Here is a 23783-nt window from a genome sequence, read left to right as displayed (position 1 = left end):
AGCTGCTGCCTTAAGTGCAGAATCTCCCGGGCACAATTGGCGCTATTTTTGTAATGGCTCACCACGTGGGTTTGTGGGTCTGCAATAAAAGTATATTGCCATCAGTCCCTGTCTCTGCAGAGCATACGAAGTATGTATTCACTTCTCTTGACAAGGTTATCTTTAACAATGATATTCTACGGCACTCGTATTCCCGCACGTCTTTTATAGTGGGGTTGTGGCACTGTTCCAGACGGAACACTCCCGACGGAGTTTCAGTCAAGATCTCTCTCATCAGAATCTCAAAATCTTTTGCAAGATATTACACAAATCCAGTAATCAAAAACTTGACTGCGAAGAGATTGACGTCACAAGACCTGGGCCGAAGAAAAGTCATGGCGATTTTTTCGTCCGGCATATCCTGACATGTTCTGATTTCCAGTTCCTCCAAGCTGTGATGATAGTCTGGTGGGGGTAGGTTTGCACGGACTAGGCAGCCTGGAGAGGGCGCCGATGGGCTCCATGGGTCCATTATACTAACTAAAGAAGCCAGATTCCCTCGCAATATCGCTCCTTTGTATCTATTCTCCGGCATATATCCACATCTCAGGGGCATGTATCTCTTCTCTAGCATATATCCACATATAAGGGGCGTGCGAATATGAAAGATGAATCTTGCGATGGTTTGAAGGGGCAGGAATTCAAAATTTGCACCTAAAGAGAAGTACGAGGAGTACGGCTCAGTGCCTCTCAATCCCTTGTTTTTTGTTTTCGAAATCCCTCGGGGAGATGATCGACTCAGTCGACAAGCCATTTATCGATACAATATTTACATTGGCACCTTCTCAGTACCTGAAAATACTGAGCTACAATTTTTTCCCTTCTTTACTATATCTGTTCTACCTGGTTTGCACAGGCTCTCTGTTCTTTGATGTTATTCATCATATGCTCCACCGGTGCAGCAGATCCTCCCATCCTCTTTTTCAACGCCTGGCACGAGTTCACCGTTTTCATCATCTCTACTTCACAAGGCACATGCAGTTCGACAAAAATATCTTCAGCAGATTCGATTTCAAGCTTTGCCACTTGAGCTAGCACTGCAAGTTCTTGGCACCATACTGGGGTATATTTTTGCCTCTTTCGTGATACCCAACGCCCTGATTTGGTCCACACAAAGTCATCTTTGGATTATTATTGGCATTCAAATGCTGAGAACCGCTTTTGTCATTTTCACGAGCGGCCGCGACTCGAATCATCTCATCTACAAAATTGCCCCAAAGGACCCCAACTGGCTCTTCGTGGGCCCAGAGTTTCATTCCCTCCATCATGTTTACCCGGATCGCTACATCGGTTCTTTTATCAAGGTGCTCAACTGGATTCTGGGTACTGCCTACTCCTTCAGATAAAAGCGCTTTGTGATCACTGGGGCAAGTGGAGCATTTGGTAGAGCGATTGTGACAGAGCTCGAGCGTGAAGGGGTTAACTGCATCCGCAAGTTAAAATTTGGCACTGATTGGGACCATAACAACTTTGATAAAGCGCTCGCTGTTCTTTCCACCTCTGACGTTTTGATCCTGGCTCATGGCTCCAAAGACCAGGATGCAGTTGAATCGAATTGCAATTCAGCGATTCGACTTGTCAAATTGTACAAGCAGTACAGAGTGGCCAACCCCTCTGACCCTACGCTTCCGGAAGTATGGTACGTTGGTAGTGAGATTGAGTTCCATCCTTCCTGGGGAAATGCACCGTTGCAGCGTTACTCTCAATCCAAACGACAGTTCCTTCCGCACCCTCGTTCCTTTTATGATGACCCTGATATACTTTACCGACATATCGTTCCAGCATCGTTTCACTCATCCATGGGGCCTGCTGTGTTGGCTGCAGACGGCGCAGCCAAGTATGCAATGTGGTGGATCCGGAGAGGTGCCAGATATATCCCCGTTACATATACGGGAGTTGCATACTTAAACTACTTTAAGTTTGTACTTTGCGTTCCTTATGCGCAGGATGCTTGTGTTGAATAAAGTGAAAGCGATACTCAATAAAAAGCATACGAATCAGAATGATTGAAGTGTATATATTTGTAGAAAGCGTGTGTAACGTCCCAATGTGCCAACTAAACCAGGAGGAAGAAGATATTGATTACGGTTTGGGCGATTTGAAACTGTAACCATTGCGCTTTTTGGCGCACTCTACTTGTATTCGTATAAACGCATACAAAGATATTCAAGGTAGTAACTCGAGATTGATTTCAGCGATGTTGGAGTATATGCATTCATTTAATAAGCCAAAACGCAACGTATGTCCAGGATGTAGTCTATAAATATACGAAGAGGTTAAAGTGAGAGACCTCTATTTTTAAATTCTCCATGAGCCAAAGCTCAAGAGCCCTACTAACGGTGATCCAAAGGACATCATCGGCTGTCACTCGCCTCGGCCTGAGCCGGAGAGTCGACCTCTTCCACTGTCTCGACGGCCCCCTTGCTATCGATGAAATGTGTAATGCGCTCGTTAGGAAGCCACGCGCTCTCTGGCATGAGGACGTAGGAAACCAAGGCAAAAATAGTGACGCCGGCCATGATAATCGGTGCGTCTACTCGCGATTAGTTGGAGAACAATCAACTTGGAGAAGGGGGCTTACAATTCAAGTTTGCGCCAGTCACAGGCCACTCGTAGGGCGAGAACAGAACAGCAACAACCCAGCCATTCCAGAACACACCAATGAACTGAAATGGCTTGCTCCAGCGGCCCAGACTCCACTGCGGCTTGGGGAAGCGGTCGGGCGTGCAGAATAGTCGGCCCAGACAGATCAGGCCATAGGCGGCTGCACTGGGAACACCGGCTGCAGAGACTAAAGAAGTGAAAGCAACGTTGGAGGGAAGAATGGTGCATGTGATAAGAGCAGCGACACCCCAAACCACAATGACGGCGTTACGGGGCTGGCCATTGTGCACCTTGGACACCCAGCCAGAGAAGGGCAGCACACCGTCACGGGCAACTGCGAAGACAAGACGCGAGGCGGCGATGATAGCAATAGCAGTGTTGAACCATAGGGCCACAATACATACGATGTTCATGAAGATATGTCCACCCTTACCAAGCACGACGGCGTAGAGCGGAACAAAAGGCTGAGGGGAACCGAACTCCATGAGCTGGTCTGCGGTCGGCTAGATACATAATCAGTATTGTGTGAATGCTTGCATCACTGGGAAAGTGACGTACAGCGCAGAACAGGAAGAGAATGATAGTAGCCAGACCACCGAAGCCACTGGCAACGGTGCTCCAGAAAATCCCACGAGCTGCAGTCACGGAAGCGTTCTTGGTCTCCTCGGCAATGTGACCCGAGGCATCGAAACCGATCAGGATACCAGCAGTGGCCAAGTAAGAAAGACACCAGTTCCAACCGGCCGGGGCACCGGTGCCGTTGTAGGTTGTCATGAAGGCCTCGTGGGTAGAACGGAAGCCCCAAGTCTGGGCAGTGCCAATGGGAAGCCAGATGAGGTTCAAGAAGAAATCAAGCATGACGAAAGCCGCGGAGATCCAAAATACCCACTTGAAGTAGCGAGGGGGCATGAAGTTCAGCAGAGCGGCCAGAGCGAGCATGACCTCGGTACAAATCCACTGGACAGCGCGGAACTTGACACTGCTAGTATCCTTGGGGAAGTCGACGTTAAAGACGGTCAACTCAGCAAGCATATAATTCACCGCCGACTGGGTATTGCTGGCACAGAATGTTGTCCACGCGGTGGTACTCCACCACGCCACGATGAAACCCATCAAGCGACCGAAACGGGGACCGCCAGCCTCAGCGGCCCAGAGATAAATTGAACCCGATGAAGGGGAAGCAGAGCAGACTTCGGCAATCACCGCGGCGGTGATGAAGGTAAAGACCATGGTGACCAGGTAACTGGTCCAGTAAGCCAAATTACCACCGGCAGCGATTCCAGTGCTGAAGGTGACGCGGACACCACCCACAAAGTAGAGCGCGGCTAGGAGAGTCAGCAGAGTGACAGAACACTCAATCTATGATTTTATACATACCGAAGGTGGTGGCGAAGTTCTCGAACAATGTATAAGTCCGATGAAGTACCTGCGATTCATGAGTTTGCCGATCATCCAGCCATTCGAGAATCACATACCGGCTTATAGCCCATAGTGCGCTGGATCATGTCAGTAAGAACTTTCTCAACTATTCATGAGATGCATCATACTCACCAGCAAAGCCGCATCGTCCTTAGCCTGGATGTCACTGCGATCATCCTCGCCAACAATCAGCTGATCGTGGCCGACGCTTTCTTGCTCCTGCTGTTTGGCCATGGTGGCAGAAAAGAGGCAAGCTGTGAAAAAGAATGACTGCGACCGAATTTTTCTGCGAATACAAAAGATCAAAAGATCAGGACCTGGCGGATAAGATCATTGAAAAACCTTGAACGCCGTTTCGCGGCCCCGGTCCAGGCTCGTTTCCCCACCGCGGGAAGATTAGGAGTGGCTCCGCCGCGAACTTGATTAAAGGGTTCAAACTTGATAGAAATATTGATGCTCTTCCGAGGTTCTCTAATACCAAATCGCCACAAATGCAGCATATAAGGGCAGTGTCATGTCGAATATGTCCCTGAGACAGGGTCCGACAGCTCTGAAGTCAAATTTTGGAAACTTTCGACGTTCCGTAGTTTCGTAGCCCCGAGCTCGGAGCTTTCTGGTCCGAGGCCCTGTTTCTGCAAAAGGTAAAGCAAGCATGTCCGGCTACAAGGCCCGCGCCCAGCCTGTTCCCTGACACGCTACATGCGATCGGAGCTGGGCTGTGCTATGCAGGGCATATGCTTCGAAACGTGTGACTAGATCTAGAAATTGAGATGATCTTCTGGGCATGTCTTACATTCCTATGAATCATGGCTTTGGTCGTTGTGTTGGGGTCAAAGGGGAAAGCGGTTGGGCGCGGGAAACCCACCCAAACCCACTTGGCTTGGTTGCAAACCCGATCGGGCCACTAGCGCTCACTAAAAACAGGTTTAATCGTCGGATGCTGTATGAACAGGACTCCTAAGACAGATGGGGAAGTATGTCAAATGTAATAAATCTACGGGGGACGCTGTTTCCTCACCAAGATGGAAAAAGGAAGAGGAAATGAAAATGTGAAGATGAAAAGCAAACAAAGCGCTTCCAATGGAACAGATGAGAACAGCCTTTGTAGGCACAGAATTCATGAGACGTCGTATCTTTAGATATGCCAGAGGTGCAGTAGTCCGACAATATATGCATGGTTGATATCAGAAGGCGTTGCCCGCGGAGAAACGTATATCCAAGAGAAGGTCACACAACGTCCGGAGGTATCAGGGTAAGAGAATGTTGGATTGAATCTCGTCGAGCGTCTCGGTCCACCCCTGAGGAAAGGCACGTCGCTTGAACCACACGCCTTCGAGGAGCTCGAGTGCTTTGTCGACATTCTTGAAGCCGAACCGCTTGAGCTCTTCCATCGTCTGGCGAACGTATTTCTGCTCTTCTTCTTTTCTTGTTTCTTGTCCGGCGATGAAGAGAGGCCACAGGACTGCCAGCTGACCAACGTCCTTGGAAAGCTTGCGGATTAAAGTCAAAATGCGAGTGATGAGCATGTCCAGGTACGCTCGATCAGTGATCCAGCCTGGTCGGCCGGCTCCTCCTACCTGGTGGAGGTGCACAAAGGTTGCCTTTTCGTAGGCTTCGATGCATCCCACGTACTCGAGCATGTCCGGGAACGGGAACAGGCGCAAGCTCTCATCGTCCAGCTCCATGTCTCCGAGCATTTGCAAACTTATTGGAGTGCTGGCACGCCAGACCACAAGCCGGTGGAAGATGTCCTTGTATACCATGTCTTGCTGTTCGGGGGACATCCACTGCTTGTCACGGGCGAGAGTGCTGATGGCTGCTTGAACTTCCATCATACCACACCATGCCGACCGCAACTCTACCAGAGTGGGATCATCGTGGATACCCGACAGACTCGGAGTGCCAAGATTGTACTCCCACCCGCCTCCGAGAGTTTTCCAGTAACTGCCGTCCACCACGGTACCCCCGGGTGTTGCACATGCACCGGCGACATCAAGGTACGATAGTAATGATACAAGAAATGATCGTAGAGGGTGATTTGTATCGGCGACTCGTTGGACTTCACGTTCGGAGCTGCCAGTATGCGGATAGAAGAGGAGATTGTAGATCTCGCGTGCTCCTTTCAGGTGTACAGCCCAGTTTAGGTGCTGAGAGTCCATCATCTGTAAGATTAAGTCAATGAGACGTGGTCCAAAGGGGTTTGCAGCCAAAAGAAGCGCACCTCGAACAGACATAGCAGTAGGCAGGTCGCAAAGTCAGTCATCCCAAGCTGTCGCTTCGGCGCAGCATACCTCGCGCGGAACATCTGGACCACCTGTCCGTATTTCCCCATTGCCTTCTGGAAATGTTTGTTTCGCTGTGGCCCGACCGACGTATTCGCCAGATGCAACGCGCCCAATGCCTGCATGGCGCCCACCATGGACGGAGACGAGCGAGAGAAGTCAGGAAAGTAACTGCGGTATGGGTTCGCATTGATGGGGTTGTCGTAAATGATTAGAAGAGTGGACACCTGGTCAATGAAGTGGGTATAATAGCGCTCGTCGCTACATTGCATATTGGCCAAGTTGGCCGGGCCCAAGGGTTCCTGGAAGCGAAAGCAGATCGGAGGTGGACGTCGCCGTTGATGTGGTTGTGGTTGTGATTGTGGTTGTGGTTCTGGTGGTTGTGGTTCTGCATGTGACTGTGGTGGTTGTTGCGATGCCGTCGCCGGTGACACTACAACAGCCTGCCATGAGTCCTTTAGGTCCTTCCACTTGATGGGAAGTGTTTTCGCTAAAGACTCGCCGGATAAGTCCGGACTGAGTGGCTTGTGTCTCCTCTGCTGGGCCTTGGGCAGCTTGGGTTCCTTGCTTTGCGATGGGCCGTAGACCTTGAAGGTCGTCCGCCCTTGTGTACCATCACACTCAAGGCCCAAACGAGTGCAGTTATTGCAAATGGGAGAGGCCTCATCGCAGCGGACATGGCGACGGCGACATGTTGAGCAACCTGTGAAACCGCGATGGTGCCAGCGGCGGACGCGTTTCCGCGAAGCGGTGGGCGGTTGCGAGTTGGGCAACTCTGACGTCTCGGTCACTAAGTCGTCCACAATTTGAATCTCCATGGAGGGAGAAGTTTAGAAGACATGAAGACAAGCAGACATATCACAGCATGATATTACAGACAAGAGAAGGGGAGGTGATGCTGATCACCCGTGAATCGAGGATCATTGCTCACTCCCCACTCCTCGACACTTTTTTTTGCCAAATTTTTTTGAAGACCCCACGTAGATCCCACCGGTGGCTTTTGCTCTGAGTTTTTCCATCTGCTGTTCAATGGCCAAGAGCCGGTCCAATCCACCCATTCCATGAATCCACCTATTATTGACAGTTGTATGAGACCCCCCGCTTAACTGAGCTTTCTATTCGATGCCAATCTCGTCGAGCTCCACGTCGGCGGCTCGCGCGCCTTTGGGGCTGACGCAGTCTTCAATGTATTGGGCATAGCATACCTCTGTGGCGATCGTCCTTTGACAAATCCTCGTACAAAGCGTTTGGCTATCTTCACAAGAGGGAACATGACACCTGCGGGAATATTAACCAAAGTTTTTCCTGGCCCATATTATCTACCCCCGCCATCTTGCCCCACTACGAATTCGTGTCGACCATGTTTGCGATCTATGACGCCGGCGCGAATATTGATCTGAGGGCACATGATATATGGTGTTGGTTATAGAAAATGAGCAATAGTCATAAGAGGTCGAGATAGCCGATGTTCATATTTAGTACCTGGGTGGGTATGGGTCACTTCGTATAACTAACTGGAGAAGATCCACTTAGATACACTTGCCGCCATCAACCACCATCTCCGTCCCATTGATGAAGCTTCCTTCGTCGCTAGCGAGATAGAGACACATATTGGCGATATCATCGGCTTCGGTCAGACGACCCAGGGGCACATTGCCGATAAACTTCTCCCTGTTCTCCGGAGTGTCCTCCATACCCGTAAACATGGAAAAGAGACCCGTGCCGGACAGCAACGGTGCCACACTATTGACGCGGATGTTGTGGGGACCATACTCGGCTGCGAGGCCCTTGGTAGCCTAGATGAGTGGCGTTTTAGCTGTAGCTCTTGATCTCGTCTCTAAGCGGCTGGGTCACTCACGTTGGTAACGGCACCCTTGGATGCGTTGTACCACACCAGGCCCGGTCGTGGGCGGCTGGCACCCGTCGAACTGATATTGATCATGCTGCCACCTCGACTCTTGCCCTGTTGGAGAAATCGAGGCATCGCGACCTTGCCGGCTAGGAAGATACTCTTGACATTGACCTGGAAGACCCGTTCCCATTCATCTTCGGTGACCTCTGCTGTGGGCTGAACACAGCCACAGAGACCCTTCATCAGCATTGGATCATCTCCACAAAGACATTGGATCGAAAATACCCACCTTATTCCGATAAGTAGTGCCAGCGTTGTTCACCAAGGTATCCAATCCGCCATATTTTGAGAACGCTAGGTCGACGACAGTTTGCCAATCTCCCTCTTGAGTGACGTCCATACGCTGGAAAATCAGGTTGGGATGTTGTGCGGCCACCTTCTCGCCACCCTCGACATTGATGTCTGCAACAATGACCTTGGCTCCCTCGGCTCCGAATCGAAGGGCGATAGCGGCACCAAAGCCAGAGCCACCTCCTGAACAGATAGTGGATCAGCAAAGTACAAGCGGGAAGCTAGCGGACTTACCTGTGACGATGACAACCTTATCCTGCAGTCGTGAGCCGGTCATTTTTAGACTTGTCAAGCGAAGAACGAGAAGATCAAGAAGATTCCGAATACCTATACGAAAACTAAACTCGACAGGAAGGCGAACTTTGACAAAGTACCTGAGAGGGGGAGGGGGTCTCTGGCCCGAAGGATCCTGGATCGGCGCGATTTCCGTTCCCCGCATCAGCCCATAACGCCTCCATGCTCTTCTACGAGCTTCGCGGTTATAATAAATTCTATGATAAACAATTGAGATACACAATCAATGAAATCGACTTTTACGTGACGCTGGTGATGTCACTTCGAGATTACTTTCCTAGCATTAGCTTCATGTACTGACGGAGATGGCCATCCGAGCTGCCTCGACAAAGGTATGCCCCGGTGCATAGGGCATTTGCTTGTCTTTCATTGAGAGAATAATGTCAATCGAAGAGAGCAATAGCATCAGAAGAAACTAAGGTTCAATGTTGAGTGTCTGCCTGCATCTATTTGCATCCAAGATGGTCGATGAAATGCCCTGCCATCCAAGGGTTACCGTACATCTACGGGTCCACTCGGTGATCCTAATGCGTACTCCGTCATTCAAAGCTCAATCTCTGAAGTCTTTGACTCCTTAAAGAGTTCATCATGATATTCCAACAGCTCTTTCCCCTATTGTCTACTCCTCTCCTGGCCTTCGCCTCGTCGTCCCGACCGAAGCTTCCGGGGCCTCGTGCTATGCATCCCTTCTTCCCTCAATTCCGCCTTCAACGGATCATCGCCCAGTACCCTGGGGCTCCCCCAGCGTACATTTCTCTTCCTTAAACGGGACTCTCACTACCTGCTGCGATTCTCTCGACGAAATTCGGAACGCGCTAGATGATATTGACGGAAAACTTCTCGATCTACTCAATCAGAGGTACGTTACCCTGTCTGAGCCTGGATCTTCTCCAGCCCTCTTTCACATTGCACTGCTAGGTCGTTGTGGACTGATTCTCTCTCCAGGGCTGCCTACGTACGCGAGGCAACACGTTTCAAACCGACTCGCGATTCAGTCAATGTACCGTCCCGTAATGAGGAGGTCGTGCAGCAGGCTGAACAGCAGGCTGAGCACATTGGGGTGCCGGTAATCATTGCCCGTGCCACCTTTGAGGCTATTCTGAATTCAAGCGTGCCATTCGAACAATGCATCGTTAGTCTCATGCCCCTTTTCGTCATGTTTAAAGAAGCTAACCGTTGGGTAGTTTGACACGAGCCACCCGTAATTTTGCCACATGTATCTAATGCTGCAAATCAGTTATGGAGTCAAAGGTACAGCGGTCACTCTACTTCTCTTGAACCAAGGCGATAGTTGAGAAAGATCTTGAAGCTGTTTGATAAGTTTGATCAATATCGTGCAGTGCAAACAAAGGATTAATTCTTGTGTAGAAGAGACCACCTAGTAAAACCTAAGACCTCGAAATGTCTACCCCGCAGGTGCGGGGATCCGCCGATGCTTTGCGGTTACGCCATCCAATACCGCTGTCCAGGATGGCAAAAGCATTTCATCGGAATAAAGATGGCTGCCATCAATTGATGCTACTAAACACATCTAACCCGAGTGCTCGCAGGACCTCCTACAATGACATCAGATTTTCAGTCTATCCCCATACTTGATCTCTCTCTCGCCGAATCCCCCGAGACACGGCCACGTCTCCTAAACCAGCTCCACTACGCCCTTACGCAGGTCGGCTTTCTTTACGTGTCGAACCATGGTGTGCCTCAAAAGGTCGTACAGAACTTGAAGATTATCCTCCCTCAACTGTTTGAACTGGATGCACAAACGAAAGAAAACATAGCCTTGCATAATTCCCCGCATTTTCTGGGTTACAGCCACGTCGGCTCCGAAACAACAGCTGGAATCGCAGACAAGCGAGAGCAGTTCGAGTTTGCGACCGAATTGCCAGATATCTGGAGAGAGGGATCGCCTCTGTATGAAAGACTGAAGGGGCCCAATCAGGTACCTCAAGTAGACTCTAGGCAGTTGGAATTAACTAAAACAGAGCAGTGGCCGTCCGCATATCCTCAGATACAAGAAGTTGTTGGAAATTATATCAACGAGCTTACAAATCTCGGTGAAAGATTCCTGAAACTTGTTGCCGAGACTCTGTCCGTGCCGTCGGAGATTCTCTTTTCTTTTTTGTCCGACCAACATCGTCTCAAGCTTGTACATTATCCCTCGGATGTCTCAACAGGCTCTGATGGGCAGGGTGTTGGTCCCCACAAGGATTCATCAGGTTGGTGGACATTCCTCCTGCAAGCATCACCTCTCCATGTCGAGGGTCTACAAGTACTCAACAATAGCGGAAAATGGATTGATGTCCCGGTCATTGAGGGTACCTTCGTTGTGAATATTGGACAGGCTTTTGAAGTGGTGACACATGGTATATGCAAAGCCACTACTCATCGAGTACTATCGGGTCCACTCGAGAGATATAGTGTCCCGTTCTTTCAGGGTGTCCGTGGTAGTCTGACCAAAGATGAGGCATTGGGAGCTCTGAAAGGTTATTTTCGCGAGGAGAGGACATCTTTGGAGGCTGATGCAGGAGCCCACATCGACTCAGCATTTCTGCGCGGAAAGTATGATACCTGGGGCGAGTCGCAACTACGGACAAAGATTCGCAGCCACCGTGATGTAGGACGCAAATTCTACGCCAATGTATTTGACCGGTATGTCAACGATGATTGAAGACCATCAAGGTGTCGATACAATGCATTTGAATAAATTCACAAGATAACCGCCTCTTTTTCGATCTAAAACCTCGTTTTCTCCTCAGCAGGTTGGTTTCCCACCGCCACCTCGATCTTCTCCATGATCTCGTCGGTCAATTTATCCACAAGACCCAAGGCGCGCACATTGTCGCGAACCTGCTCTGGCCGTGAAGCACCAGTGATCATAGACGAGATGTTGGGGTTCTTCAGGATCCAAGCCAAGGCCAACTGCGCTGTAGAAACACCCAGCTCTTTGGCAATTGGCTTCAACGCAGCAGTCTGCTTCAACTGCCGTTCCCAGGTCTCGTCACCCACAGTCTTGCGTAGACCCTTCACATACCCATCCTCAGACTCAGCCAGACGTGACCCGGGGGGAGGCGCGGTAGTATCGTTATACTTGCCGGTAAGAATGCCACCCTTGAGAGGCGAAAAGACAGTCAACCCCAGACCATGGGCCTCATACAGCCAGCGGTACTCCTTCTCAACGCGCTCACGCGCAAGAAGGTTATACTGGGGCTGCTCAACGGCGGGTCCGATGAGACCCAGTTTATCGGCAATGCGCCACGCGTCGGCGATTTCACTCGCAGACCACTCGGACGTTCCCCAGTAGAAGGCCTTGCCGTGGTCGATCAGGTGATTGAAGCCACGCACAATTTCCTCCATGGGAGTCTCCCGGTCTGGGCGGTGGGCATATACCACATCCACGTAGGGAAGATCAAGGCGCTTGAGAGACAGGTTCATACCCTCAATGATGTGCTTGCGAGAAAGGCCGTTGTTGTTCAGCGGTTTGTCGGGGTTGGCGCTGTTGGCTCTACCCCAGTAGATCTGGACAAGATTAAAATCACCCTCAATTCGGATATTGGGTTGACAAATACCTTGGTAGAAATAACCAAGTCGTTCTGCTTCCACCCGAACTTCTTAATCGCTTCTCCAAGCACTATCTCCGACTGACCTCCGGAGTAGACCTCGGCTGTGTCAAAGAAGTTGACTCCGGCGTCCCACGCGGCCTTCATGCAATCAAACGCAATGTCTGCTCCTAGTCAGTATAGATGTCCACTTATCCGACCAGCAATGACACGCAGTACCATTTCCGACATGTCCACCATAGGTAAGCCAGCTACCAAGCGAGATAACCGAAACTTTCAGACCCGTTCGGCCAAGGGAGCGATACTGCATTTCAGGAAGAGATTCGGCCATTTTGAATGCTGTGAGGTAGGATGTATTGAGGAGGAGACTCGCGCTATTTGAGGGGTAATATGACATCTTCGGACCCTTATGTAACCTCTTTCAGAACGCGGGCCGATGCGGGGTGCGCACGGAGCTCTGTCTTCGGGACAATGTCCGGTTCCCTGATTCGGACGCCGATGAGGGTTTTGGTGGGCACGGGACTCCTCGGGCGACTGGTATGGGATTTAGGCTAATTCTGGCAGCGAAACAGATGGAATTGCTGACGAATGCTGCTCGGCGAAGCTTTTCACTGGCGTCACTTGTACTGGGCTAGAGCATGGTTCTTAACCCCTTTGGTATTCAATCGCTTGCAACTGAGTCAAATTTGAAGTGATTGTACATTAGAATGTTATTAAAGTAGAGAGGATACAGAGTCAAATGAAGCCCCAAGGAAGAGCTTCAAGCCTTTCATCTCGTAAGTCTGTTACTGAGTTCCATCCTGTGGAGCCTTGCGATGACTCGCTTAATACTTACAGCCCGTGGCAGCAGCGCCGGGTTCTTCGGGATACACTGGAGTCTGCATTGGATCATCACATTTGCAGTAATGAGACTCGAGGGAGACATCTGAGCAAGCAGCCACTGCCGCGGAATCTGTTGCAGACGCACAATATACATCAATACTGGTAGAGGTTGCCATGCCAGGAGGACAAGAGTTGTAAGGCATGCAGAATGTATCGAATTGGGATCCGCCATCGAGCACGGCCATGCTATACCATTGATTGGGGCCACAGGCACAAGAAACAGCTACCGTGATGTTAGATAATGCTTCGATAAAGAATGTCTTAGCTTACAGCTTATCACAGTGGACTTCCCTTCTGCCAGTGTGCCATCGTACAATGTGTTTGTGGCGTACGGAATAGCACCGTTGGAGCATTCAGTTGTGATCCATGCTGCACTGATTGGGAAACAGGTTTGCTCTTCCATGCAATGGTCTGGATGCCACACTGATGGGAACTCGCCGGCTTGACATTTGATCGGCGACGGGGGTTTCCAGCAGTAGGATACAGGGGTGCCCATTGTACAGTCCGTTGTGTACACGACAGACGACCCACTCGCGCAGCGCAGATGTGCATTCTTGTTAACTGCTGGGGGAGAAACAGTCATGGTAGCCTGGGCCTGCTTCAATGGGCCACTGGCAGCTGTCATCGGAGGAGAGGCCATAGCAAGAGTAATAATGAAGAGAGACACCACGGGGATGTAATGGAAGCCCATCGTACAATTTGTAAAGACTTGCGAGAACAACAATCATTTAGCGAATTGAAGTGAATGCTCCTCAATGATCACCTACTGAACACCACTCGTCTTATATGTTATTCAGAAATGCTATCGAGTAAGCCATCACGTCTTGACTTAAGCTTCCCACCTTGATCGGATCCAAACGCTGGTAGAGCTCACCGTAGCTGTTGCCATGCATGAGAGTGCTGTTCTGGCACTCGGATAGGTCACCACCATCAAGTCTTGGCTGGTTGCATGCAACCTTCCGCCTCGTGTTGGAGTGAATTTTTCATGCGGTGATATCCACGCCTCAAAATAGCACAAGCTCCAAAAGCCAATCCTGGTAGGTTCAGGTCGAGACTCAACAATGCATATGCAGGGCGAGCAGGGCCTGGTGCTTTCAGCAATGGCCACGGCTCACGATGTGGCACTTTGTATCCATGGCCAGGTCCGCGTCTTAGGCCATTGTTGTAAGATAAGCTCATCGTCGAGCAGCACAGCCACGTGCGTGACCAGAAAGAAAGAAAAGATAGGGAATCAATAGTGACCTGCGTCAACACGTTGCGGCACTTTCCATTCTGGTGTATTCCTGAGCATCCCGGAAAAAGAGTTATCGACCCTTGAGGTAGCAGCTTCCCTGAATCACGAGATACAAGATTGAAACTTGGTGAGCCACATCATCACGTCAACCTCTTGCACTGCATAACAGTAACCGGATTTTGTCTCGGCACTCCGATGTCAGGTAGCACAACGACATTCCAAATACCTCATCCACGCTAATTATACCAGCCTGAGACACTGTGTTAATTTAGTCTGACATGAACGGCCTAATGTCTCAGTAATTGACGAAGATGATACTGGCCGCCGTACCAACTTGTTTCAGACCATCCCATGTCGTTCAACCATTTCTACTTATATCGCGCTGATCCTTGAAGATTTCGCCGGGAGGAAAATTGGAGATTACCTGAGAACCAATACACTTCAGAGCACCCCTATCGCTAACGGCCAGGACGGTTTGGCATCATTTTGAAAATGGCAATATAATTAATTCACCATCCCAGATGGATTGCCTGGAACAGCGAGAAGAAACATGTACATGAATGGAAAGTTCAGTCCAGTGAGCCAAGGCAGGTGAGGATACTGCAGCAGGACCGGACCTCAAACATATTCGAAACAGGAAAACCACGCTCAGCGTGAGCTATTTTGCCTTGAAGCTTTGATCCATGTTATGTTAGAACCTCTTGTGCATATGGCCATGGTGGTGGACATGTCGGCGAGCATGTTCGGCAATATGTTCCTGCTTTTCTGATTCTTCGGGCACATTGTCTCTCTCGACGTATGATACCACTGTCGATTTTGCCATAATGGTCGTAGTCAGAGAAGTGAGTGTCCGCTGAGCACCAGTCTTGGTGGCATAGGGTGTTCCATTCTCGTCAGTCAAGACATATACGTTTTGTCCCAGATAGACTATCTCTTCAATTATGGACTCCAGTTCCACTGTGGTTGGGGTCGGTGTATGAGTGAAAGTCGATGTAGTACTTGAGGGCGCAATAGTAGCGGGCTCGTGCGTGACATAGGGCATCGAGGTTCAAGTCCCCGATGCTGATAGAGAGTGGTGGTAGCGAGATTGAGATGTAGGGAGTAGACGTGCCAGGCTCCTGTAATGCAGTGCCAGGCTCCTTTAATGTAGTGCCAGGCTCCTGTGATGTAGTGCTAGGCTCCTTTGATGTAGTGCCAGGCTCCTGTGATGTAGTGCTAGGCTCCTTTGATGTAGTGCTAGGCTCCTTTGATGTAGTGCTAGGCTCCTTTGATGTAGTGCTAGGCTCCAGTGATGTAGTGCTTGATGACGGAGACGAAGCCATTGACATCGTGGCATATGCAGGCCCCGATTCAATCGCCATGGCTCCAGGCAGTCCATTTGCATGCATATAGACATTTTCATCTTTCAACGATTCCGGCACATCGAAGAAGCATTCCCTCTGGTTGCTTTCCGACTGCAGATTGAATATCGCGCAATCCTCGACGAGACCCGTATCGCTTGTGCAAGTGTCGACGGCCTCCTGCAAGACGCCATCTTCCCAGCCATACATGAAATCACCATGGTACCCGAATCCTGTTGGATCACCGTTTGAGAGCGTAAAGTAGCCATCCACGTCCTTGAAAACGTACGTGTCCCAAATAGTCTCAAAGAATAATGAGACCAGTCGAGTCTCGTATCCCTCCGGACACGTGCCATCTATTACCAGAGTTGGATACGCCATGTGAGATTTGTGGTCCGTTGAATCGACATCTTCGCCATTCCAACAAGATGGAAACATCAGCTCGAGGCGAACGCCATCCGTGCAATGTTCGTCAAGGTAGGTTTTGTTCGGCAAGAAATGGCGATAGAGGGATGGTTCAGGAGCCATGGCATAGTTCAGGCAATTGAATCCAATGGCCTTTTGGCGTAGGGCTTCCTGCGATAACTGGGCACCAGACCATGATGATTTTGGTGGATCAGGAATCGGCCAGGTGAAGTTGCGCTGGTAAGGGTCGCCTGCTAACAGCCTGAAGTTGCTCGGGAAGGCTGTCACGTTCTCTCCATAGAGGAGATAATAACTGTTCATAAGCGACGTTAACACGAGGGTCCAGTTCAGATAAGTGTCTGAGACTTACACTAGCATGCCTCCAATCTGTGGAACCAGTTCGGCGCTGCCGTTGGTGTGCATGAAGTAGAGAGGAGGGGTCCAATAAGCGGACATGTCCTGCTCCACAGCGCATGAGGTGCAGCTGGAATCAAGCAGAGTATTCATATCAGAGCTCATGCCGAAGTCTACATCGTGTCGTCAGTGCTAGCTCTTGAAATAGGAGGTGGGTCAAACTTACTGCCTGCCCCGTGAACAGCATGAATGTGTCCTGAGATCTCTCCCGGCTCAACAATGGGGTCCAACCGAGCGACACCAGTTCGTCCACGGCAGGGGAGGCGCCAGAAAGCATCGGTAAAGGTGGGAAGTACAATAAGGCAGGCGCCCAAAAAGGCTGTAAGGCGGAAATCCTGCATATTGTGATGGTATGAGGCGCGTCGACGCGCTTCAAATGGTTTGAACGAATGGTACGGGATAAAAACGAATGGCAGTGACTCGCCAGGAGCACCTGATTAATCGGACTGGTACAGTGAGCACGATTGAATGAAGAGTGGGCGTGTATGTGGTGGAGTTGACGACGCTATAGAGATGTTAGTGGATCAGTGGCGCTATGAATGCTTTTGAACCAAAAAGGTTCAGTGCGCTTGACCCATAGGGTCGCAGGCCTGGATTGTACATGCCCAATCAATAGGCATCAGAAGAAAGGCGGGGATCCCTTCCGATAACATGGAGCATCGCAGTGGAAGACTCCCTTCGGAGAAAGGAATGGTGCCCTTGCTTCAGGGCTCTCACCCTTGCAAAAGGCGTGAAACTAGCCAGTGGCAGTGGAGGGATAGGATCGCGAAATAAAGTCAATCAGACATGCCGCTTACCGTTTAATCTGGAGGCGCGTTCTCTCAGACGTCAACAAATAAACACGGGCCTGAGATGACTTCTATGAAGCTTTCGTCTGGTATCTATAGAAGATCATCAGCATCAATTGCATCCGACAGGGAAAGCACAAATCTCACGTCCGACAATTTCAATGCAAATAAAAATGGCTCAGCCTTGATCAAAAGGAGGGATGAATTGAATAAAAGGAGAGACGATGTGCAGGAAAAACGAGTGTATGCCTTGTCCTGAGATAGGGCTGGAAAGGAGCGAACGGCAAACCGAAGGTAAAGTCGACACAGCAAACAACGAAGGGCAGAGAACAAGGGAATCAAGTAATCAAGTAATTATGTTCTTCATCTCCCCCAAGCACCAAAGATAGCACCATTGCCCCCCCCTTTTTAGTCGCTCGGTCTTTTCTCAACATTAGATGACTCCGCCAATCCCTTGGTATCCTGAAATTAAGCCCCTCTATCCCTCCGACGGACGAAGTGGCACGGGGACCCGGCTCATATCGTATGCGATTGGGTTCCTCCGGGAAATACACGGGAGCATGAAAAGCACACTCTTAAGACGGGCGGATCTAGCGGTGTTTCTAGCCAGGAAACGTGCAATAGGAGCTCGTCCAAGGGAGGCACTAGCAAATCTGTAACAGAGCTGGCCAGTGCTTGGGCGTGATAGTGGACAAGCCCACCGTTTGGTCTGGAATTTGAGACGTTCAATCGAACATGTTGTTCCTGGACTAACGATTTAGTCGTCTCGTGGGCCCCACGCTACACCCGCGGATTGGGTCGTCAAGCGCATCATGAAACACTTCACTAATTAGGAGGGTCTTGGTTGGATATAGAATTCTTCAATCACATCTCGCTTCGTCGATGCCCATGCTGTGTTTGGGAAACTATGGCTAATCAGAGGAATCCGCGCGAGTAGAATCTTGATGTATATATTAAGTGGTAAACATGGCAGATTGTAAATCGTCGTCGAACCGCAGTTTTCAGTCCCACAACATGAATGGAAAACTGGACAGTCGCTTCAGATCCATGGGGCCGAACATAGCCTTGGCGGTTAAGCAATGCGTAAACTCCACGGGCTCCACACCGCGATCGTTTGAAATCGCTGGCAACCCTTAACCCCAGCGGGATGCCGAAGTAAATCTATCTTGCGGGGTCTGGCGATTCGTGGCTGGTTAGGATACCTCCGACACAGCTGAAACAGCAAAAGTGGAGTGAGAAAGCTTGTCCTTGGTCCCAAGGCTCCAAGATTGCTGATATGCATCTGTAGAACGTAGCAGCAGTTGATTGTACAGCTAAGCAATATCTAATCTAAATCATGGTACATGTACAGTAGGTCATTCACGAGACTTTTCACGAGCGTACAGCTTCTAACGCCTTGCGTGCGCGGACAACCGCTTCTCGTGCGCGGTGGTCGGACGCGTCACTGATGCTTTTACCACCTTCACGGACAATCTGACGCAGCAATGCTTCCGTTTCGAGAAGACATGTGCGGCCCTCTTCGCGGACCTCGTCCTCCCAGAATCCACGGGCACTATCCCACTTCTTCTGCTGACGACGTAGGGAGTAGATTAGACCGAGTGCGCCGATGGTGGCCGATTCATAAGCGGATGCTGAAGGAACGGAAATGTACGTGAGGACAGAGAGTGTCGAGGTCAAGGCAGTGGTAGAAACGCTGAAGAGCACTAGGCTCTGGGCGAGGGCCTGCAGCGAGGGAACTGTGGTGTTGAGCAACTTGGCCCTAAGATCGGGGATCAGAGTCGGCCAGGGAGTAAGTGAAGCTTTGCTGGGGGCTGAATCTGTGTTGGACTCAGGAGGAGTGATGGGCTCCTCTAGCAGGCCCGCCTGCTGGTATTTGCCCGAATTGAAGATGACCTCGCGCTCGGCGCGGCGAAGAAATTGCTTCTCCAAGATATCAGATGTGATCATGCCGACATCATCAACCCGCCAGAAGAGCTTCCACCATGCAAGACCTCGCCAGCGCGGACTAGCGAAGCCTGCCTCGAGAGCGCTACGGAGCTCTGAATGCCCTTGCTCTGCCCAGGAGACGACTCCACGCTCAAGCTCGGTCCGCACTTCCTCGGAGACAGCTCCGACGGTCTGTTTCTGAAGAGCTTGGGCATCCCGAGCTCTCACACCTTCGTCGGCCGCATTGAGCAGCGATTCAATCAACGGGACTAGAGCAGGATTTAACTCTTCTCCACTGTCCGCCAGGGAGAAATTTGCGAGCCAGTCGACCACGGCCTGCACACCACTCGCATTCCACCCCCGTTCATATTCGGTGGCATTTTGCACGGATTCACGGATCTTGTCCAGGGCAGTGCTCGCACGTTCGATATCCACAAACGAAAGACGATCGCTATCACGGGTCTGGTTCGCCACGGAAAGCTCGATTGCACCGCGCACTGAGGCAATTTCATTCTTCAAGTCTGCACGGCTCACCAAGCTACTGAATGCCAACAATCCATTCACTCCGTGTCCGCACACGATACTCCCGTGCACAGGGTACCGGATCATATTTTGCCGCCCGGAGTGTGATGTTGGAATCGTGACATTGGGGACGAGGAAGGTATCGGCGGAGAGGGAGGCGCCAGCCGAGGCCGCTTCAGAGCCGATTTTGCCGATGAGGATTTCGATGTTACCCTTCTTCAGGACGGGTGAGCGGACTGCAAGTGTCGGAAGAAGGTCATCGGGTAGGGATTCCGAGACTTCGCCGTATCTAATATATGAGATCCCCGTTAGTATTCCTATCGTGGCCTTGATTCCAAAGTGATTCCGTACCGAATTAATAGACCCCGCGAAGGGTCCGCATCATAGCCGTCGAGAACATCCTCCCAGCTCTCGCGTTGACTCAGAGGATCGGCGAGAAGCAACCGAACCAATCTGCGCGCAGAGTCGGCTTTATCTAGTCCGAGAACTAAAACCCACGAAGATGTCAGAGCCTATCTTCAACAATGAAATGTCGCAACCGCCAACGGATAGCCATTGCGCAGAGTGTGACTTACCGGCAACTCGAATAAGAGGCGCTTCAGACTCTAACCCTCTCAACGCCAGTTGTAACCGACTAATACTGACTTCCTGTATCGCTGCATCTTGGACTCTACTCAGAGCATCGTGCAGCTCCTTGAATCGCGGTGGGATTGCCTTGCCTGCCGTGATAACAGATGAATGAGTGAAATGGCGAGCATTGACAGTCGTAGCCGGCTCCAGCAGGCGATTCGATCTACGTGCCGAGCCAATTCTGCCAATGCCGGTGCTGGCGCCTGCACGCGTTGTGAGCTCCCGTCTCCAGGTTGAGCAGGAGGGGCAGTAGAAGACACCCGCGCTGTCCAGCGGGCGCGACAGGCTCCGCGGAAGTGCGCTGCGCAATCTGGAGGGCATTGAGGCGCGATGGAGCAAGGGTAGTGAACGAGGCGGAGATGTGAACGAAGGACTCGGGGTCGGAACCTTGGAAAGTGAGGAACGGACATAAGGCTTGGCGGCTCCACCTTTTTACATTTACAGGTTTGTTTCGGTTCTTCAGTTGCAAATGAAATGTGAAATGTCAGAAGATTGAAACAATAAATTGAAGGCCATCATTACATGATATTCTTTTTTTTCTTCGCCTTGAAAAAGAACATCTGTTATCATGTCAAGCTACACTCATAGATCTACTTAGCCCCTGAATCCATGAATCCTAGAATACCAAAGTTGAACGCGAGCAATCCAAGTTTGGGTGCGGTTATTGTAGATCCAAGTGTATGGCCAAACAAGTGATGGGATCAAGCTGATAAGAAGGGTATCGTGTCGATCATGTCGTGGCAAAAGCGTGTTCGCTGGAGGGCAGGAAGAAGAAATGCATAGGTCAAGTCATTATATCAAGCTCCTACGGCTTTTCTAGGCCTCCCTGGAAGTTGAGTCACGCTGGCGCCGATTGCGACCAGAGCCGGCAGACCTAATAGGGATCAGAGATACATCATTGACCGTTGACGAGACATCACTTACATGCTGATTCTCCTGGCGACGGTGGCCAGTCCGGCATCATTGGCAGCTTCCTGCTCGGCACGTGCCATGGCTTGACGGCGAGCTTCCTCGCTTCGCTCGATGACTTCCTCCTGGCTAGGAGGCAGGCGCTCGTTCTGGATATCGACCTTACGGGCGTCCTCGAAGTTGTGAATGGCTTGCTTGATACCTTCAGCACCCAGCATGAGGGTACCGGGAGGAAGACGGCCGCCAGCCGCCGTCTTCAATTCTGTAACGCTCTCAGACTGTTCACGCAGGACCTGGAACACACGCGAAAGACGTCCAATAGCAAGAATCTTGTTCTTGATGGCTCGGCGCCTGACCTCGCTGGCTTCCGCAGCTTCCGTCGACAAGGAAGGAGAAATGGTTTCCACAGAAGCAGAGGTAGGAGTTTCCTCCTCCTCCTCTTCCAATTCTTCCTTCGAGCAGGTGTTGAGAATAGCAATTAGCATATCAGTGATCTTCTCGCCGACGAAGGGCAAGGACCAGGTGAAGACGTCCATGAAGTTGGGCAGCCAATAGGGGTGCGGAGTGCAGTTGAATTGCCGAATGTTCATGACGTTGTTCTCATATTTGAGAACGGCGGCCTTGTTGTTATACACGTCGAGATAGTTGGGAGCGCTAAAAATGGTCATGACGCTAGGGAATCCTGTCGTGCGAGTCTTTCGATACATACGGTACCCGGCGTCCTGGGCCTCGTGTGCTCGAATAATAGAAAGGAGGTTGTTTTTCTCGAGGAACGCACATGCAGCCGGATAAGAGAAGAAGTAAGAACAACCACGAACACTATTGTGAATAAAGAAATCACCAGTCTTTTCCTGGCCGAATTCCTCCAGAGGGTCAGCCCAGAGAATGTCGCACATCAGACCGTGGGTCGGGGGTTCACGGAAACGATCAATCTACTGTTGTCAGCGATACGTCGGCTTAGTGGCTGGCTTATACGTACAGCCTTGATGTCCTCGAGAGTGTGAAGCTCCGGGCTAAGACCACCGTGGATACACAGGAACTGCTTGTTCATGACGGCCGCCAGCGGCAGAGAACAGAAAGATTCGATGCACGCCTCGTAGATCCGTTCGCTATACTTGTGCTTGCACTCAAGCTTGAAGGTGAAATAATCCGTCAGGTGGCGACACTCGTGATTACCGCGCAGCAGCCAGAGCGAATCCGGATACCAGATCTTCAGCGCCCAGAGGTACAGAACACACTGCAAGTCTGTCAGACGAGGAATAGCAATAGAAACCGAGGATACGCACCTCGATACTGAAATAGCCACGATCGACGTAGTCGCCCAAGAACAAGTATCGTGTCTCCGAAGGGTCGCCGCCAACCTCAAACAGCTTCATTAAGTCGTAGTATTGGCCGTGGACATCACCGCAAACCGTGATAGGAGCGTCCATCTCGAGCAAGTTGGGCTCCTGGCGCAAAACCTCGGTACCGGCGTGAATGATCCATAGGGCCTGTTCTTCGGTAAGACGACCCTCGCGATACAGGTGCTGTTTGAGGTACTGGAGATTTGGCTTGGAAGGGTCGTCGGGGGACCAAAACATGTCATCAGGCGGGGTGCTCAGGGCCGGCGCTTGCACCTCTGATAATTCACAGTCGAGTCAGATCTGGTTCCAAAGTGATAATAGCGATCTGGACCGGTCGTTACCTTTAACCACCCGTTCCATTGTCGACACCTGGCTGCCATCCTCCATGGTGTGCAACGAGAAATCGATCTCAGGGACCGGCTTCTTCTCGGTCACCGCGCGCGCGAGAGCTCGATCCATTTTGAAGGTGAAGGGATATAGCTGTCTGAAGTGTCGAAAACCGGAGCAAGGGGGCCGAGGAGAGGGGGGATTCACGGCGCGGAGGTGTGGCGGGGTGAGTTCAAAGCGGGAAGGGAAATGTCCCACAGAGGGCGAAGGAGATCAGACGAATACTCCTTTCACTCCTTAGTGTAGAAAACGAGGTAGTTGCCTGAAAATAATCAAGGGGAGTCGAGTGGGAGTTGGGCAAAAGATCGCGTGTGGCGATGGCGAAGTTGGAAAAAGAGAAACAAATTGGATAAGCGGGCTGGGCCTCTCTCTCAGCCGCTCCACACTTTTCAACGATGCACCACTTTCGGTCGCAAACCTGCCACTTCTCAAGATCGTAGCTCAATTCGAATTTCTCTCGATAATCAAGAAGGTCAGATGTCACACAGAAAGCAGCGTTGGAATCGGCCTCAAACCCCGTACTCATGGCCTTAGGCCGAAATAGGGACCAACCACTGAGTCTCCACTGATTTCCAACAAATAGTGGGAACAATGGGGTTCCGGAT

At 50.8% G+C, this 23783-nt stretch overlaps 10 protein-coding genes across 10 annotated transcripts; 3 read left to right on the top strand and 7 right to left on the bottom strand.

The window, feature by feature from the left end:
- Positions 1–1184: 1184 nt before the first annotated feature.
- Positions 1185–2003, top strand: N7477_007332 (uncharacterized protein; the record flags this gene model as incomplete). The annotated part of the gene is made up of 2 exons (XM_056968995.1): positions 1185–1362; positions 1417–2003. 2 exons carry the CDS (start codon positions 1185–1187, stop codon positions 2001–2003), a joined length of 765 nt encoding a protein of 254 aa, XP_056819027.1.
- A 390-nt stretch (positions 2004–2393) lies between these two features.
- N7477_007331 (putative amino acid permease) lies at positions 2394–4296 on the bottom strand (the record flags this gene model as incomplete). The annotated part of the gene is made up of 6 exons (XM_056968994.1): positions 2394–2572; positions 2621–3146; positions 3202–3968; positions 4021–4069; positions 4119–4139; positions 4195–4296. 6 exons carry the CDS (start codon positions 4294–4296, stop codon positions 2394–2396), a joined length of 1644 nt encoding a protein of 547 aa, XP_056819026.1.
- Positions 4297–5309: 1013 nt separating this feature from the next.
- On the bottom strand, positions 5310–7162 carry N7477_007330 (Zn(II)2Cys6 transcription factor; the record flags this gene model as incomplete). The annotated part of the gene is made up of 2 exons (XM_056968993.1): positions 5310–6224; positions 6284–7162. The coding sequence occupies 2 exons, from the start codon at positions 7160–7162 to the stop codon at positions 5310–5312; spliced, it is 1794 nt and encodes a 597-aa protein (XP_056819025.1).
- A 711-nt stretch (positions 7163–7873) lies between these two features.
- On the bottom strand, positions 7874–8824 carry N7477_007329 (SDR family oxidoreductase; the record flags this gene model as incomplete). Its single annotated transcript, XM_056968992.1, has 4 exons — positions 7874–8140; positions 8203–8412; positions 8486–8730; positions 8782–8824. 4 exons carry the CDS (start codon positions 8822–8824, stop codon positions 7874–7876), a joined length of 765 nt encoding a protein of 254 aa, XP_056819024.1.
- Positions 8825–9309: 485 nt separating this feature from the next.
- On the top strand, positions 9310–10046 carry N7477_007328 (chorismate mutase; the record flags this gene model as incomplete). Its single annotated transcript, XM_056968991.1, has 4 exons — positions 9310–9359; positions 9422–9700; positions 9787–9973; positions 10026–10046. The coding sequence occupies 4 exons, from the start codon at positions 9310–9312 to the stop codon at positions 10044–10046; spliced, it is 537 nt and encodes a 178-aa protein (XP_056819023.1).
- A 356-nt stretch (positions 10047–10402) lies between these two features.
- Positions 10403–11509, top strand: N7477_007327 (isopenicillin N synthase family dioxygenase; the record flags this gene model as incomplete). Its single annotated transcript, XM_056968990.1, has 1 exon — positions 10403–11509. One exon carries the CDS (start codon positions 10403–10405, stop codon positions 11507–11509), a length of 1107 nt encoding a protein of 368 aa, XP_056819022.1.
- A 65-nt stretch (positions 11510–11574) lies between these two features.
- N7477_007326 (uncharacterized protein) lies at positions 11575–12729 on the bottom strand (the record flags this gene model as incomplete). Its single annotated transcript, XM_056968989.1, has 3 exons — positions 11575–12407; positions 12485–12562; positions 12609–12729. 3 exons carry the CDS (start codon positions 12727–12729, stop codon positions 11575–11577), a joined length of 1032 nt encoding a protein of 343 aa, XP_056819021.1.
- A 2720-nt stretch (positions 12730–15449) lies between these two features.
- On the bottom strand, positions 15450–17014 carry N7477_007325 (DUF1996 domain-containing protein; the record flags this gene model as incomplete). Its single annotated transcript, XM_056968988.1, has 3 exons — positions 15450–16572; positions 16630–16786; positions 16840–17014. The coding sequence occupies 3 exons, from the start codon at positions 17012–17014 to the stop codon at positions 15450–15452; spliced, it is 1455 nt and encodes a 484-aa protein (XP_056819020.1).
- Positions 17015–18832: 1818 nt separating this feature from the next.
- On the bottom strand, positions 18833–20860 carry N7477_007324 (uncharacterized protein; the record flags this gene model as incomplete). Its single annotated transcript, XM_056968987.1, has 3 exons — positions 18833–20198; positions 20261–20396; positions 20485–20860. The coding sequence occupies 3 exons, from the start codon at positions 20858–20860 to the stop codon at positions 18833–18835; spliced, it is 1878 nt and encodes a 625-aa protein (XP_056819019.1).
- A 495-nt stretch (positions 20861–21355) lies between these two features.
- Positions 21356–23250, bottom strand: N7477_007323 (serine/threonine-protein phosphatase 2B catalytic subunit; the record flags this gene model as incomplete). The annotated part of the gene is made up of 5 exons (XM_056968986.1): positions 21356–21413; positions 21464–22380; positions 22428–22685; positions 22735–23066; positions 23133–23250. 5 exons carry the CDS (start codon positions 23248–23250, stop codon positions 21356–21358), a joined length of 1683 nt encoding a protein of 560 aa, XP_056819018.1.
- Positions 23251–23783: the final 533 nt, after the last annotated feature.

This window comes from Penicillium maclennaniae (genome assembly GCF_028827695.1).
Source record: "Penicillium maclennaniae strain IBT 15551 chromosome Unknown utg000007l:1.0-4884863.0:1.0-4888362.0, whole genome shotgun sequence".
NCBI classification, from domain to species: Eukaryota; Fungi; Ascomycota; class Eurotiomycetes; order Eurotiales; family Aspergillaceae; genus Penicillium; species Penicillium maclennaniae.
The sequence above is the reverse complement of the archived record's forward strand: the minus strand, read 5'-3'. Positions and strand labels throughout refer to the sequence as shown.